Source organism: Chironomus tepperi, unplaced genomic scaffold, assembly GCF_022539635.2.
Source record: "Chironomus tepperi strain 1889 unplaced genomic scaffold, CSIRO-AGI_Ctep_v1 contig_364, whole genome shotgun sequence".
Lineage (NCBI taxonomy): Eukaryota > Metazoa > Arthropoda > Insecta > Diptera > Chironomidae > Chironomus > Chironomus tepperi.
In genome coordinates, this window is record NW_027226486.1 from 1,724,578 (window position 1) to 1,739,285 (window position 14,708).

Sequence of the window (14,708 nt, forward strand, 5' to 3'; positions counted from 1 at the left end):
TAAGTTTCATGTTCAATCTCGTATGTATCTATTGTCTCATATTAATAAATTGTTTGGGAAACATGCAATGCCTTATGCCTTGTCTCTCTTTATTTTCAAGTATCAAATTTTATTTTACTTAACAAAAAGGAACCCTCTAAATTTTTCCTAGAATGTATCTCGAGACCGTTTTACTTGACATTGTGATGAAATCACACATTTTACGACTTTAAGTTTATATCCTTTCACACTATCACGTCATTGTACGTATTAGATATATAAGCGGAAAAAGGGATCCAATTTAAAAGATTGAGAAATATTTTATTGAATCTACTTTCTCTTCCGTTTTCATTCTATCGTCAACTATGTCATCTCATATAACTAAAAATTCTTTTGTGCAAGTACTCTCGGGTGTGGCATTTGATCCTTTTATGAATAAACTACATATCATTGTTCATTTCCTTCTAATAATCGAATTATATGAATCTATGTTTATGACTTTTTATGGATCAGCAATTCATCTTGTTTGTCTAAAATCTAAAGAGATACTGACGAGAGCAATGCATTGCTCCATAACAAAAAAGTTCCTTTTGAGAGCGAATGGAAGTGAGTAAATTTTGGAAGAATGGAATATTGATGCATGCGCATACATTTTCCAGCTATAACTCCAATGTAAACAGACTTTATACCATTTTCATATTTCAATTTGTTCCTGCATATCCTTGCCAGCACGCTGCTTGTGTAACAAGGACAAGGATATATAGACAAATTCATTTTAATCGAAAATAAATAAGATGTATCATGTTACATCTATAGATGTTCCTTACGTAATTATTCTTCATGTGAAATTTTTCAATTATTTTGATGATAACCAATGCAATATTTTTGCAATAATCATAAATCATTGCTATTGAGACATAATTGAATAACTTTCTGCAAGATACACAATATTTTCTTAGCTGGAATTTTAAGAATATTTGTATTTTGTAAACAACTTTGTCTAGCTGCTACTTACTTGATTGTACACTGGCCGTACAGATCAATTGTGATCCATGGTCTTCCTTTCTAGTCTGTTACAATTCGAAAATAGTTAAAATCAGATCCAACGACGTGGTTACCAAAAGCACACAAGTGAAACTGGAAAACAGCGATTTTCTTGAATTTTTCACAGTTGCAGGACAAAAAACTATGAATTCGCCTTATTCAAAAATTTTGAATTCGCTTCAGTTGGAATTCAAATCTCAAAAATCCGTTACAAAACGGTCATTTTAAATTAGGACACTGTATGAACGCAGTTTTCGACTCTTTAGTCATTCTAGATACAGACATAAATACCTTATTATGGTTATATAGCTTAAACAGCGCCTTAAACACCCTCAAAACAGATTCATTCATTTCATAATTTTCATCGATGTTAAATCTTAAGCATAAATTGTAAAGTAGATGCACATAGATGGAAAATTGATTTAATTTGTTATTCATTCCATCATCTTCAGTGCAATTTCATGATCTAGAATCTATAAGATGGAATATAATTTATTAGTATGTGCAAGAATTTATCATTAAAAATTGAAGATGGATAAAAATTTTCATAACAAATTTTGTTGAATTAATTTTTCATTGAATCATTATCGATGATATTGATATTGGCAGCATTTACATATCCATATATCATGTATGAACGAAAAATTTGAAATTGAAATTCCTCGATATCGTCCATAATTTTTTATTCGTTTTGAATAGGTTTTTTTTTTATTAATTTGTTTAGTTATCGACTTACATCATACAGGATTTATGTTTCTTTGAATTAACAAGTTGCTTGATTTGAATTTTTTCCTCATTTTTCGCTAATTTAAGTGTGTAGCTCAATTTTTTTATTATTTTTTATTATCTTCTTACTTGTTTGTTTTAAAATTAACAAATTTAGACTCTGAGCCAATACATGCTTGATCGGATGCGCACGTAGTCTGGTAAGTTCTCAACTGGACCAACAGCTGCGACGGCTGGACAACGGTCATAAATGTATTTCATGCATACGTCTCTGATGTTATCGGCTGTGACATTCTGTGGAATAAAAATTGTGAAATTTAGTTCCTTAAACTATAAAATTAAGCATATTAAGGCACATACATCAATACGTTTCTCAAGTTCGTGAAGAGGAATTCTACGGTTATAGCACAACATTTGACGTCCAATATCTTCACAGATTGGTGTAGTTCCATCGAGTTGGAGGAGCATGTTTGTCTTTAACAAGTTCTTTGCACGTGCAACATCATGTTCGGTGACCATTGTGCAGAGGCGCATCCATTCGCTTTGGACATTGAAGAGCATGTCTTCGCAAGCCATTGGATCACATACAAAGTAAATACCCCACAAGCCGGTATCTTTGTAGCATGTGTTGAATGACTGGAAGCTGTGGCACAAGTCTGAAAATAAATAAATCCAGTGGATTAAAATTAAATCTCATGGATTAAAAACAAATCTTACTGTCTTCAGCTGAGGCCTTAGCCAAGTGTGAAGCGTTGTTGACTCCACCACCTTGTGAGCGATCCCATGAGCCGATAAGAGTATTAGCAACCATTAATGGAACATTATCTTGATCAGTCCAGCCACATCCTTCAACAGCAATAGCAACATGAGCTAATGGAATTGAATCGTCACGAACGCGAACTTCTGAGCCAGTGAAACGGCATGGTTCAAGAGTTGGTGCCTTTCCATCAAATGTATTCTTCAATTTTCCCAATTCCTTTGATGCTAATTTGACTAAATCGTCATGCTTAACGCCACCTGATGCTGCCAAGACAATTCTTGGTGTATGATAGTGAGCATCAATGTAGTCCTTCAAGTCTTGACGTGTAATTGATTTGATATTCTTTGTTGGTCCAAGAATTGTGTTTCCCAATGGTGTTCCTTGATAAGCTGTGGCATGAAGATGATCGAAAACAACTTCTTGAAGGTTGCTTTCAACTTCTTGCATTTCACGCAAAATTACACTACGTTCACGTTCAATCTCTGATTCTCCAAGTTTTGAGTTTTGGATAATGTCACCAAGAATTTCAACAGCTTTTGGGACATCATTTGAAAGGCATTTAGCATAGAAGACTGTCTGCTCGCGACTTGTATAGGCATTAAGATGAGCACCCATGTTCTCAACTTCCAATTCTAAATCGGTTTGTGAGCGTTTGGCGGTTCCTTTGAATGCCATATGTTCCAAAAAGTGTGCAACACCATTATTGTTGGCATTTTCATAACGAGATCCGGCATCGATCCATAATCCAACAGTGGCTGTTGCAGAACCGCTGTCTTCAGTTGCAACTCTTAGTCCATTATCTAATGTTGTAACTGTTGTTGGTGGAACATTTACGAGTGCTCGTGCATAATCTGCTGCGTTCGTTGACTTCAATCGCTAAAATTAAGAATGCTTTATATCAGTAAAATTGTTATGTCTGTAACCTAATGTGTCATGGCTTTATGTCTACTGTATCTTTCTTAATTCACTTTAAAAACATTTCCTACTGACTGTAACTGACTTGGTTTAATGGAATGCAAATGTTTTGGCATAAGATAGTCTATTTTATGCCGGAACTGGCTTAATTTTTTGCATTTCTATCCAATTGCATAATCATCAGAAATATTTCGAAAATTATCATTGAAAATCCTTAAAAACACTAAATTCATGGATTTTCTGACTTACCTGGATTGTTCCTGCTTTTGGCAATGCTCGAAGAGTACTCGTAATCTTTAAAATTCTCGATGCCATAGCGATCTTTGATCAAAATTTAATTTTTTCTCTAAAAAAATTTCAATCAATTTTCAAATGGGGGTCGTACACTTTTGACGTCCAAAAATTACACTCCCCTGCGAATCGCAAAGTTAGGTTGTGCAAATGAAATTGAGATATGTCCAAGAACTATTTTTAACTAACATGCGGTATAATAATGTGATTAATTAAGATTTATCTGTGTTTTTAAATATTTTTATACCTTATCTAGTTACCAGTTTATAAAAATTTGAATTTTATCATTTTTCGTCAAGGTTCAAAAACTTTTAAGCATAAAATTCAAAAATTAATTGACAGTTATACCTATAAAAATTTCAAATAAATAACATCACGTGGTCAGACAAGATGATTCATCTATAATTCACCGATAAAAGCAAATTAGTTATTTAAAGCAATTTAGGACTTAGCACATTTCAATTTGGAAGCAAATCCATTCTACAGACATAACAAAAAGTGTGGAAGAAAGAGAAAATATGTCTGTGAATTTTTCTAGTTCCGATAAGGAAGTTATTGAGAAACAAGTTGATATTCAGATAGATACGACAGTTAAGCTATCGGACATATGGACGGGAAATGATTTAAATCGGTGCATCAAGTTTATACGCGAAAAATTCCTCACAAAAATATGTTTACAATTTTCTGATGATATTCTGCATTTAGCTGTACAAATTGAGTCTGAATTAGCCAAGCATGTTGATTCACATATATTCATTCTCGCTGACACATCTTATGGATCATGTTGCATTGACGAAGTATGATTTTTAAGGATTATATAAAGCTAATAAAATATTCATGATTTTTCTACTGGATCTTTTAAGATAGCAGCAAGTCACATGCAAGCAGATGGTTTAATACATTTCGGACATGCCTGCCTTTCGAAAGTTACTCGTTTACCAGTCCTATACATATTCCCTAAAAATCAAGTAGATGTAGACAAATTCATTGAGTGCTTTAATTCCAAAGTTCCAGACAAGATGGAAAAAGTCTTTATATTCTATGACGTCGGATCATATCACGTTATCGGTAAGTGCCTCTATCAATCACAATTACTGAACTGTTAATTAAACTCTTATTTTTCAGATTGTATCGCGAACAAACTTAATCAATTAAACTACATAAATATCGATATAGGAAAGCTTGCAGAGTCTGAAGAAGCTGATGTACTATGCTGGTCACTAAAGAACAATCAGAGCACTGAAAATTATACATGCATTTATATAGGCAAGGATAATCAATCATTCTTCAATATTTCTATGGGTATTAAGTGCAAAAAGTGGCTTCTTTTTGACATAACGACCAATACTTTACAAGAAATGCAGGCTATGGACACAAAGTTCCTCATGAAACGAAGTCATTATATCGAAAAATGTAAGGATGCGCAAACTCTCGGTATTGTTGTTGGTACGCTTACAATGAAAGGCTATTTGGATATTATTAAGCATATTCAGGATCTTACTAGACGTAGACATATTAAGACATACATTTTTTCGGTCGGAAAGATTAATTCTGCTAAATTAGCAAACTTCTCGGAAATTGACTGTTTTGTTCTCGTTGGATGTTCGGAAAATAATCTCTATAATTCACGAGATTTCTATAAGCCACTTATATCCGTTTTTGAGGCTGAAATGGCTTTAAATCCAGCTTGGTCAAATCAATTTCCCGACACATACAGCACTGATTTTCGTGAAATGTTACCGGAAGGAAAGCTTTATCGATCATCAAATGAAGCATCTGTTGTCAATTCCGATGTGTCGTTAATAACTGGAAAATTACGATATTTAAATGACGAAAATGATGAAGAAGCTAATAAAGTCAATAATGATGGCACGCTAATGGAAACTGGCAATAATCAGCTTAGTGAAATCGATTCACTTAATAAATTTCAGGAAAGAACCTTCCAAGGTTTGGACATGCGATTGGGTCAAGATGGTGCTGCTAAAGTTGAAGTTGGACGTTCAGGAGTTCCAATGAGTTATAATGAATTAGATTTTTAATTTATAGTAACAATAAGTTTTATTCCACCTTTATTTTGAAAATTCAATAAAAAATATGCTTTAATTCTAGCAAAATTTAACGGTTTTCTGATTTTCAAATTTTCAGCGAATTTTTGAACTTTCGTCAAGTTCAATTTACATTTCAAAAATATTTCACAACGGAATTTTTTACTTTCCTTTCTTTTCCTTCTTGCCTTTCATTAATGGTACTTGGAAAGTTGCATCTTTGTCTAATTTTGATATATTCTTGAGTAAGAGAAGGTCTCCTTTCGTTTTACATCCCATAATATATGCATACTTTACTAACTCTTTCTTTGATAAATCCACAGAGTCGAGAATATCAGTAAGGCTTACTTCCAATGAATCTGAGCATAAAAGTGTCAAGAGCACATAGAATACTATTGATTTTTGTCTCGTAAAATTTGATGCCTGTTTTGAGCCAGCTATGAAGAATTTCTTTGATATATCCTGTGCTAATTGATTTGAGAATTTCATCAGTCCAGAGGAATGGACAATCCTCGATTTATTGTTGATTAAACTAATAAGGGATTCAGCATAAATAAGCATTGCCATTTTCCTTAAATTATCATCCGATTCTGGTGTTTTTGAGTTCTGAATTAATATTACAGCATTTTTAATGAATTTATTTGTGAATGGTAAGTTCTTTGAATCAATATTAAGGATGTCAATAGCTATTTCCGATAAATGCTCAATCATTTCATCACCAATTAAGTTACTGACTGTGAAAATTTCACGAACACTTTTACCTTCAGTTGACTCATTGAGGTCAATTCTTGGAAATATGTAGTCACGGAATTTATTTTGATCTTCTTGTGACTGCTCAAAAATATCATTTTCGAAGAATTTGTCTGTATCAACTGATGTCATCATTTTATCGACTGAATCTTCCAAAATCGATGAATTAACTTTAGTTCTTTGGCTTCTTTCAAATGCAATAGCTCCTTTCTTGCCTGCAAACTCCTTCGCCAATATTTTAGCAGTATCCAAGATATTATGTTCAAAACTGGATCTTGTATCATCATACAGGACATGCTTAAATGATGCATTTTCTACCTGAATTAAGTTAATTTCCTTTGTCTTTTTATTGTGAATTGCAATGTATGTATCTTGGAATTCACTTCCAGCATTTGATAAATCTGACTTGTAGACATTTGATTCTGTTGCTATTAATGCATATTTACTTCCATCAGTTGTTGTTGCCACCCTTTTGCAAACTGATTGACATGCAATTTCCTTATTTATATTTGCATTTTGAAATGTTGCTGAAAAGTAACTTAAAACTTTAAAATCCACGCTGGATTTAATGTAATTAATTGGTGTTTACCTATTATTGGAGCTGGTTTATCCGATGTCTTTCTATCTACTCTAGTAATCTTTGATTTCTTAAGAATTTCCATAATTATTATTTGTTGCTAATCGCACGTGCTTGAATATTTTTCCAGAGTTGTTGATCTAGTGAACTTAGATCAAATTTTAAGAATTCGTTAGTTTCGGAAGAGGAAAAATGCATACACAACTTACCTATGTCAATATTATGTGTTACCTAATTGTATTAAAAGTTTCTAATCAAACCAGTATATATTGAATTTCGAGTACCATTCTGCTTCCAACTCTGTCCAGTGTTTGTTTACAAACAATTGAATTTCAAAAATCTTCGTAAAAAAAAGAAAAATGGAAAAATTCTCGGAAAACTTATTTAAAAAAAGAAAATTTGAAGAGAAAATGAAGATATTCGAGTGCTGCATTTGTGGCGAGTCAGGAAACATAGGATTTACGGACACATTTCAGATATCACTTCGTGAAAATGATTATTGTTTGAGTTTTGTGGAAGTTATATTTTTCACCGTTGGAATTAATGTAAGATTGTGAAATTTTCATTAGAAATCATATAATTAATAGTCCATTTTAGGTTCAAAAGGATTCATCAGACATTTGTGCACTGTGCAAGCCAAAAATCATCGAATTTTATCACTTCAAAAAACGATCTCAAAGCGTACAAAAGAAATTCAGTCCATTACTTCAGGAAATTATGAAAATTGTCGGAAATTATGTATCGAAGAACTCAATAAAGGCAGTAACAATTGAAGAAAGTAAGGAGAAGCTTTTGATAATGGAAAAGACACCAACGGAAAATACAGGGAATTTATTAATATCAGAAGTTTCATCAATTTGTGACGTACAGATAAAAAAGGAACCAGACAGCAGTGATGCACAAGATATAGAAATCCCAGATATTGAAATTAAGAAGGAACCACAGGAAATAGAAGAAGTTTATGAATTACCGGATAATTCTATACCTCATACAACAGAAAACCTCGATGAAAACTGCACAAATACAGAACCAAATGATAAACTAGACATGATCCTTAATTTAAACAAAGAAATATTAGAATTAGTTAAGCAATTAAATGATCAGAAAATTGTACAAAACAAGATATTAGTTCCATGAGATTAAGTTTTTAAAATTTAAATGGCTCAAATATATGCATGAAAAAACCGTGAAATTATTTTTGAATTTTTCCGATTTTTAGCATTTTTTTCCAGGTTACTTTGAACTTTTCTTCAGTTTGTCTGTTTGACACTTGTTTGAACTCAAAAATTTTCTGAAAATTAAATGCGCTCTATAAGAGTCGAGTAACCGAACAGTGCTCTTTTAACTAACTGAAACTCGAGTAAACAAATTATTGTCAAGATAACATAAAAGCATAATTTTTATGCTTAATTAAAGTATAATGGCGACAAAAAGAATTAATATAACTGATATATTTGAAGCTAAAATGTGTGGCTTATGTGGAAGTAATGAATTGAGTCAGTTTTTCGGCATAAATGATAATTTTGTTGAATATTCAACAATTTTTATTCCATTCAGACAAATATTAGCGGAATCTCTAAATATCAATGTAAGTAACATAATTCAATGATTTAATTTGTGACTAATGATCTTGTTTTTGTAGATATCAAAGGAAGATGGTGAATCGATGGAAATATGTTTAGACTGTAAGGATAAATCATTAAAATTTTATCACTTTAAGCAGAAAATAAAGGAAGTTCAGTCACACATTCCGAAGAGCAGTTCTAAAAAATCAAAGCCACCAGTTGTACAAAAATCCAGCAAAATAATTCATTCAATATACAAAATTATAGAAAATTACACTGAAAAATGCTCAATATCCAAAATTCGAGTTGACGAAAAGAGCAAAAAGTTAATTATAGAATCAAATGAACAGCCACAACATGCTGAGAAACGCAGATATGTACAACCTGAAGATTATGAAGAGAATGCCATAGATCCAACAGTCATTAAACAAGAACCAATCCTTTTATGCGGGCAGAACATGGTTGATGAATCTGTTGAAGAAAATTATTTTAATGATGACTACGATGATGATAATGATACAGATCCAGACTATTCATCAGATTACTCAAAACCAACAACATCTCATGAGGAACTTCCACCACCTCCAAAGGTACTTAAAAGAGGTCGGCCATCAAAACCTAGAGGTAAGATCCAGTAAACATTTTAGATCAAGCAAAATATTTAAATATGTATAATTTTTCAGATATTGAATACGATATAGGTTCCTTAGATCTCTCAGTTGTCGATGTAGTGAATCTATTTAATCCAGAAGCCAACAAATTCAGCGAAAAATACGGCGATGTTCTCAGGAGACTAGTCTATGACAAATACAAAACCAGAATAGTAATCAACTTCTCATTTATCGGCAAGTCAAGGGTACGGGCAACAGTCAGGTGTGAAAAGTGCAAACAGAACTATAAAATAGAAGGAAACAAAGATGATCTCATTGATAAAGTGGAAACGACATTTATGGTACGATGCAATAAAATAGACTTCTGTAGATGTGGATATGTGCCTCGAAAATCTGAAAGACCTCCATCGCCAAAAAAGATTGAACCCGTCGATAAAGTTGAGGACGAAAAACACAACAATGATGAGGATGATGATTAAGAATAGATTTATGCTTATAAAATTATTGGGGTCGATTTCAAGTAAGTAGAATTTTAATTCAGCATATTCATGTTCATGCTGTGTCAAGTCTTTCCATTAAAAATTTCATAAAACATAAATCCTTGAACATAATCTAGAAGGATTAAAAATAAATCCGGGTTTTATCTAAGCCAACTAGATTATTTCCATTAATTCAGAATTCAATCGATTCCACCGGTCCGCATGAAAAAAATTCACTTGACTAAATCGACCCCAATAAGCAACCTTGTAACACTTAAGAGAAAAATTTGTTAAAGAAATGAGGAAATAGCCCAAATAATAAAAACTTTTTTTTTGCTTTTCGTGATCAATCTTCATCCATATTTATTGTCGATTCCTTTTGTCGGATCTTGTGCCTCTCATACTTTCCACGTTGATCATCATCAATTACTCCATTACATGCGAATTTCCGATAAATTGTGTCTAACATTTGAGAACTAATACAGAATGTGTTGAGAAACATAAATCGACAGACCTTGATGAGTTCACTTGATCCACTGGCATTGACTTTTTCCAAGTAGAAATGTCTTTGAATTTTTCTCGTCTTGTGGCCTCTTTTTGGGGAGACAATTCTTATGTGACTGTATAGGAAGGACCTTTGCTTTCCAATGTCTCCAAGTTTGTAGAAACTTTCGAAATTTTTACATCGATCAGCCTCGGTGACTTTTTCCGAGCAATTAAGTCGACATGAGTTGCAACTTTTTCTCATTTGCTTTGCATCCACAAGTTTTCCTTTTGATGATATGTATGACTTGCCTGTATTTTTGGCCACCTTTCTCTTATTAAGTATCCATGTCTCTTTGCATGACTTTTTTAATTTTATCTCACTGCTGGATGTCTTATCATCATCACATAACTCATCATTATTAATTTGTTGATTAGTGACTAATTGATCTGTGACTAGAACATTTTTTTGACTAGATAACACGTGAATTGTCGAAACTTTCGATAATAATTTTCGAGATTCTTCATTAAGTCGCTTAAAAATGAAGAAATCGATAACTTTTGTCTTACAATCTATGCATACATGCTGATCATCACGAGATAACTGAATTAAACAAGATCCAGTTAATGAATTATTAATAAATTCATTAAATTAATTTTACCTTAAAATTTAACGTTTCTTCAATAACTTGAGATAATGGAAAGTAGTTAGTCTTAAAGGATATTACATTTTGGTGAATGTTAAGGTAGAATTGAGAGGAATTTGTAGTGCATATGCAACATAATTGCACATTGTAAACGACCGTGATTTTCTGCATGAAAAAATTAATGATAAGGAGAAAAATCCCGATTGACACATGAAGGTTCTAGACTCTATGGGGCCTTGTAAATGAAGTTAATTTCACATTTTTGTCATTTTAAACCGTTTAAATTTTGAATTTTTCAGTTCAAACTTTGAACCTCATTTTGAACTTTCAATTTCAAATTTTAATTTTCCGTTAAAACTTTATTTACAATCATTTCAAAAGTTGACCTATGAAATACTATTGGATCTACTCGGGTAGAGTAAAAAGTTAATTCTATGCGATTCACAAAAGTTCAAAAGCTGGCGGAACGTTTGAAATATAACATGAGATACGATTCGTAATTTCTAATGTTATTATTAAACCAGAAATTGAAATAGATTGAACAAGAGAAAAATTATTTTTCAATTTATTCACAAATTATGAGTATTCCGTGCATTATATGTCATGAATTGTTCGATACAGACAACGACGTGATAGTCCTGAATCGTTGTGGCCATTTGTATCATGGGAATTGTCTGGAAGGATGGAAAAAATCGTAAGTTAAGAAAAATGTCATAAATCATTTGTTATTAATGAATTGCAATATGTGCAATTATATTAGAGCACCAAATTCGAGAGTTACATGTCCATTATGTCGAAAACCGTATGATAAAAGGTCAATAAGGAAGCTATATTTCAATGTTGAAGAACCAGAGTTGAATGCACAATTATCAAATGATCTAAAACGTCAAAAAGTTATTTCCGAGAATTTAGTACAAAGCAATGAAAAACTCCAGAAAGAATTACTACAAAAATCAATGGAGATTGATCAGATGAAGGAAAGTGTGCTGCAGAAATCGTGAGTATAATTTAATTAATTAATTCAGAGTTGGTTGATAACTGGAAACTTCCAGTTATTAATTAAATAATCTTATCACATATTGAGTATAATACATTTGTACTCCCAAGTACCGGAAATTCCAGTCATTTATGCTGGAATTAATTAATTGATTAGACCAACTCTGAATGTTACTAAAAAAATAATTAATCATCATATTTCATAAAAATATGTTCGTAATAGGACTGAACTTAATACAATCAAAACCGAATATGGAATAAAATGTCAAGCATACTCGATAATCGACACCGTAAATAATGAATACTTGCAAGACAATATGAAATTAAAGGATGAAAATTTGAAGCTCAGAATGGAATTGGAGATGATAAGACAAGAAAAATCACGACCTGATCAAACAACAATAGCAAAGAAACACACGGGAGAGTCTGAGAAATTTGTGGATCTCACATGTTCAAATTGCGAAAGTGACGATGACATTCAAATCATTGAGAACTCAAAAAAGTCCGAAATTATTGAAATCATTGAGGATAGTAATGATGTGGAACTGTTTCAAAGTAAAACAGCAGATACAACACCTAAGAAAAATCCAGAAGACATAAATCAGTCTTCAAGTAGCTGTGATGAAACCATGAAAAGTGCCAAAAAATTGGAAAATGATGACTACAAAAGATTCGAGGACTTCATTTTGTCTCAAATTTAAACAGATTTTATGATTTTGAATTTATTTCTGTATTTTTTGCGGTCCGCACATTAATATTAATTTTTACCAATTCAAGAAGCACGACTTATGGACGAGAGTTGAGAGCTTCCACACATGGTCTTGAAAAATTGTCATTACAATAAGTCAAAAATTGTAAAAATTTAAGCTTTAATTTAGAAGGATTAAAAATTTAATCTAATCCATATGGATTAATCTGACAGGATTTAAATCCCGAAGTTTTCCGAATCCAAAACGATCAAATTTAAATTATTTTTTAACCGAACTTAGTTCATTTTGTTTTAAAAGAAATTCAAGAAATGCTCACTGTCCATGAATTGGCCATGTTAGGTATAAATGAAAAAAGATAAATCCTTTCGATTTAAAAATTCAGGTAGTGAAAGATATCCAAAATTTTTGGATACCTGACATGCTTAATGTACCTAATCTTTAAAAGTTTCTGAATACTTTGCCATTTCTGAGTTGACAAACTTTTATTTGACTACCTGTATGTCTATTAACTAGTCTAGAGTTTTATTAACGACTAGTGCTGCCTAGATGCAAATGGTCATCTCTAGAACTAGACATAAAACTAATTAGTCAAATTTGAGATTGCAAGGAATAAACACAAGAGAAAAGCAACTCTCGTTCTAAGCGTGGAAGTAACACTTTATCGTGATAATGAGACTACATAAGTAAATTAATAATAATAATAATATTAAGAGTATAAAAATAAAATTTATGATAAAACAAAAATGTCAGAAGAGGAAGTTGGATTTAATCTGTTCTATTTATTGCTACTATTTGCCGTAATATATCCTCCTAAAGAGTTTATCAGCTTAGGTAAATATCACTTAATTTTTCATTCGTCCACAAACTTTCTTATCAGTTCCTATTGTTTTCTAGGCTTTACAATCGAGAGTATATTTGCAAATTATTTAGGATCTGAGTCAATATTATATGTAAATTATCACATAAATAGATCATGTCTTATGCTGATGGTACATTCAGTACTTCCAATTGTATATTTTATGATCTATTATCTCTATTTTGGGGTAAAATTACCTAAAATAGTATTCCTTCAATATTTTTGGTATTTTCTAATCGTGTTGGCATTATTGCTGCCTATCGGTGCATTATGTCTCATTTATTACTATAAACAAAATAATTGGCGTAATCATCCAATTGCTAAGATACTTCAGAAATACAGTAATACACCGAATGATCCAGCATCATGGACGACAGTGGCTGCTCAAATCAACAATGAATTTAGAAGTGCTGACAAACTTACTAAGACTTTCAGTGCAATAACGAAAATTGTAGTCACAGAAAATTGGATCATGAAGACATCGCTGTATTTTGTCCATATTGCTCATCAATCTGATTCTGCCTTAATTGCTGTAAATACAGATTCACATAATATCTCAATTCAGGACACCAACGATTCAGCACAATTTGTAATTATTCAAGTGACCCCAACACGTGCCGGCATCCGACCATTCAAGATTCGAATCAATTCACTGGACTTTAAAGAGCTTCAAGATCGAATAAATCGTCCAATCACGGTATGTATTATGAGTCTAGTAGTCAATTAGAGCATTGGATTTTATGTCCCGTTAATATGATCTGTAAATGACTATATATTTTTTATTATTTGTAGATTTTATCATCAGTTAAATTGCGTACGACAATTATTGATCGATTCGTCGAAGTATTTAAAACTGAAATAGAAAGAAATCCTCGATATCGTGTTAATCAAGCAAATCTCGACAACTGTTTCGCATGTATGGTAAAAAAACCTGACGTAAAAATTAACAAGCAATGCTTTGATCAAGGCGATGATAGGTGTACAAATTGCTTTTGTCGACCAATGTGGTGTTCCTCATGTTTAGCACGTTGGTTCGCTAGCAGACAGGATCAAGGAGAGAGAGAAACGTGGCTGAACTCAAAATGTAATTGTCCTATGTGTCGATCACGATTTTGCATCTTGGATGTTTGCCTCCTTGAGGATGAAGTCTAAATACCTGATAACTGTATTTTAATTTGTTATCTGTAAGGAATTTTTAGTCAATAAATGAATAAACATATTTTTGTCATGTTTGAACATGCCCTCGTTTGATATACTGAAAAATGCTGAAAAGC

General features: G+C 32.1%; 7 protein-coding genes across 7 annotated transcripts; 5 read left to right on the forward strand and 2 right to left on the reverse strand.

The window, feature by feature from the left end:
* Nucleotides 1-1,698: 1,698 nt before the first annotated feature.
* On the reverse strand, nt 1,699-3,834 carry UQCR-C1 (Ubiquinol-cytochrome c reductase core protein 1). Its single transcript, XM_070646696.1, has 4 exons — nt 3,674-3,834; nt 2,467-3,385; nt 2,110-2,405; nt 1,699-2,043 (listed from the first exon to the last, which is right to left on the reverse strand). Exons 1-4 carry the CDS (start codon nt 3,737-3,739, stop codon nt 1,903-1,905), a joined length of 1,422 nt encoding a protein of 473 aa, XP_070502797.1. The 5' UTR covers nt 3,740-3,834; the 3' UTR covers nt 1,699-1,902.
* A 348-nt stretch (nt 3,835-4,182) lies between these two features.
* Nucleotides 4,183-5,829, forward strand: Dph2 (Diphthamide biosynthesis 2). The gene is made up of 3 exons (XM_070646548.1): nt 4,183-4,512; nt 4,579-4,783; nt 4,841-5,829. Exons 1-3 carry the CDS (start codon nt 4,234-4,236, stop codon nt 5,752-5,754), a joined length of 1,398 nt encoding a protein of 465 aa, XP_070502649.1. The 5' UTR covers nt 4,183-4,233; the 3' UTR covers nt 5,755-5,829.
* Polr1E (RNA polymerase I subunit E) lies at nt 5,782-7,316 on the reverse strand. Its single transcript, XM_070646549.1, has 3 exons — nt 7,297-7,316; nt 7,100-7,235; nt 5,782-7,037 (listed from the first exon to the last, which is right to left on the reverse strand). Exons 2-3 carry the CDS (start codon nt 7,170-7,172, stop codon nt 5,923-5,925), a joined length of 1,188 nt encoding a protein of 395 aa, XP_070502650.1. The 5' UTR covers nt 7,173-7,235; nt 7,297-7,316; the 3' UTR covers nt 5,782-5,922.
* A 96-nt stretch (nt 7,317-7,412) lies between these two features.
* Nucleotides 7,413-8,279, forward strand: LOC139095393 (uncharacterized). The gene is made up of 2 exons (XM_070646725.1): nt 7,413-7,632; nt 7,685-8,279. The coding sequence occupies exons 1-2, from the start codon at nt 7,447-7,449 to the stop codon at nt 8,222-8,224; spliced, it is 726 nt and encodes a 241-aa protein (XP_070502826.1). The 5' UTR covers nt 7,413-7,446; the 3' UTR covers nt 8,225-8,279.
* A 148-nt stretch (nt 8,280-8,427) lies between these two features.
* Nucleotides 8,428-11,205, forward strand: LOC139095344 (uncharacterized). The gene is made up of 3 exons (XM_070646678.1): nt 8,428-8,675; nt 8,730-9,276; nt 9,336-11,205. The coding sequence occupies exons 1-3, from the start codon at nt 8,508-8,510 to the stop codon at nt 9,740-9,742; spliced, it is 1,122 nt and encodes a 373-aa protein (XP_070502779.1). The 5' UTR covers nt 8,428-8,507; the 3' UTR covers nt 9,743-11,205.
* Nucleotides 11,206-11,258: 53 nt separating this feature from the next.
* On the forward strand, nt 11,259-14,670 carry LOC139095345 (E3 ubiquitin-protein ligase TM129). The gene is made up of 5 exons (XM_070646679.1): nt 11,259-11,566; nt 11,633-11,869; nt 12,092-13,409; nt 13,473-14,131; nt 14,227-14,670. The coding sequence occupies exons 3-5, from the start codon at nt 13,322-13,324 to the stop codon at nt 14,584-14,586; spliced, it is 1,107 nt and encodes a 368-aa protein (XP_070502780.1). The 5' UTR covers nt 11,259-11,566; nt 11,633-11,869; nt 12,092-13,321; the 3' UTR covers nt 14,587-14,670.
* LOC139095454 (putative leucine-rich repeat-containing protein DDB_G0290503) lies at nt 11,616-12,569 on the forward strand. Its single transcript, XM_070646806.1, has 2 exons — nt 11,616-11,869; nt 12,092-12,569. The coding sequence occupies exons 1-2, from the start codon at nt 11,616-11,618 to the stop codon at nt 12,567-12,569; spliced, it is 732 nt and encodes a 243-aa protein (XP_070502907.1).
* Nucleotides 14,671-14,708: the final 38 nt, after the last annotated feature.

Coding starts and splice junctions, on each gene's coding strand:
- UQCR-C1 (XM_070646696.1), bottom strand. CDS start 3,739: ATGGCATCGAGAATTTTAAAGATTACGAGTACTCTTCGAGCATTGCCA. Junction 3,386..3,673: donor CAAAAGCAGGAACAATCCAG/GTAAGTCAGAAA, acceptor TCTTAATTTTAG/CGATTGAAGTCAACGAACGC. Junction 2,406..2,466: donor TAAGGCCTCAGCTGAAGACA/GTAAGATTTGTT, acceptor ATTTATTTTCAG/ACTTGTGCCACAGCTTCCAG.
- Dph2 (XM_070646548.1), top strand. CDS start 4,234: ATGTCTGTGAATTTTTCTAGTTCCGATAAGGAAGTTATTGAGAAACAA. Junction 4,513..4,578: donor GATCATGTTGCATTGACGAA/GTATGATTTTTA, acceptor GGATCTTTTAAG/ATAGCAGCAAGTCACATGCA. Junction 4,784..4,840: donor CGGATCATATCACGTTATCG/GTAAGTGCCTCT, acceptor CTTATTTTTCAG/ATTGTATCGCGAACAAACTT.
- Polr1E (XM_070646549.1), bottom strand. CDS start 7,172: ATGGAAATTCTTAAGAAATCAAAGATTACTAGAGTAGATAGAAAGACA. Junction 7,038..7,099: donor TAAACCAGCTCCAATAATAG/GTAAACACCAAT, acceptor GTTACTTTTCAG/CAACATTTCAAAATGCAAAT.
- LOC139095393 (XM_070646725.1), top strand. CDS start 7,447: ATGGAAAAATTCTCGGAAAACTTATTTAAAAAAAGAAAATTTGAAGAG. Junction 7,633..7,684: donor TTTTCACCGTTGGAATTAAT/GTAAGATTGTGA, acceptor AGTCCATTTTAG/GTTCAAAAGGATTCATCAGA.
- LOC139095344 (XM_070646678.1), top strand. CDS start 8,508: ATGGCGACAAAAAGAATTAATATAACTGATATATTTGAAGCTAAAATG. Junction 8,676..8,729: donor CGGAATCTCTAAATATCAAT/GTAAGTAACATA, acceptor TTGTTTTTGTAG/ATATCAAAGGAAGATGGTGA. Junction 9,277..9,335: donor TCGGCCATCAAAACCTAGAG/GTAAGATCCAGT, acceptor ATAATTTTTCAG/ATATTGAATACGATATAGGT.
- LOC139095454 (XM_070646806.1), top strand. CDS start 11,616: ATGTGCAATTATATTAGAGCACCAAATTCGAGAGTTACATGTCCATTA. Junction 11,870..12,091: donor GAAAGTGTGCTGCAGAAATC/GTGAGTATAATT, acceptor TGTTCGTAATAG/GACTGAACTTAATACAATCA.
- LOC139095345 (XM_070646679.1), top strand. CDS start 13,322: ATGTCAGAAGAGGAAGTTGGATTTAATCTGTTCTATTTATTGCTACTA. Junction 13,410..13,472: donor TAAAGAGTTTATCAGCTTAG/GTAAATATCACT, acceptor ATTGTTTTCTAG/GCTTTACAATCGAGAGTATA. Junction 14,132..14,226: donor GAATAAATCGTCCAATCACG/GTATGTATTATG, acceptor TATTATTTGTAG/ATTTTATCATCAGTTAAATT.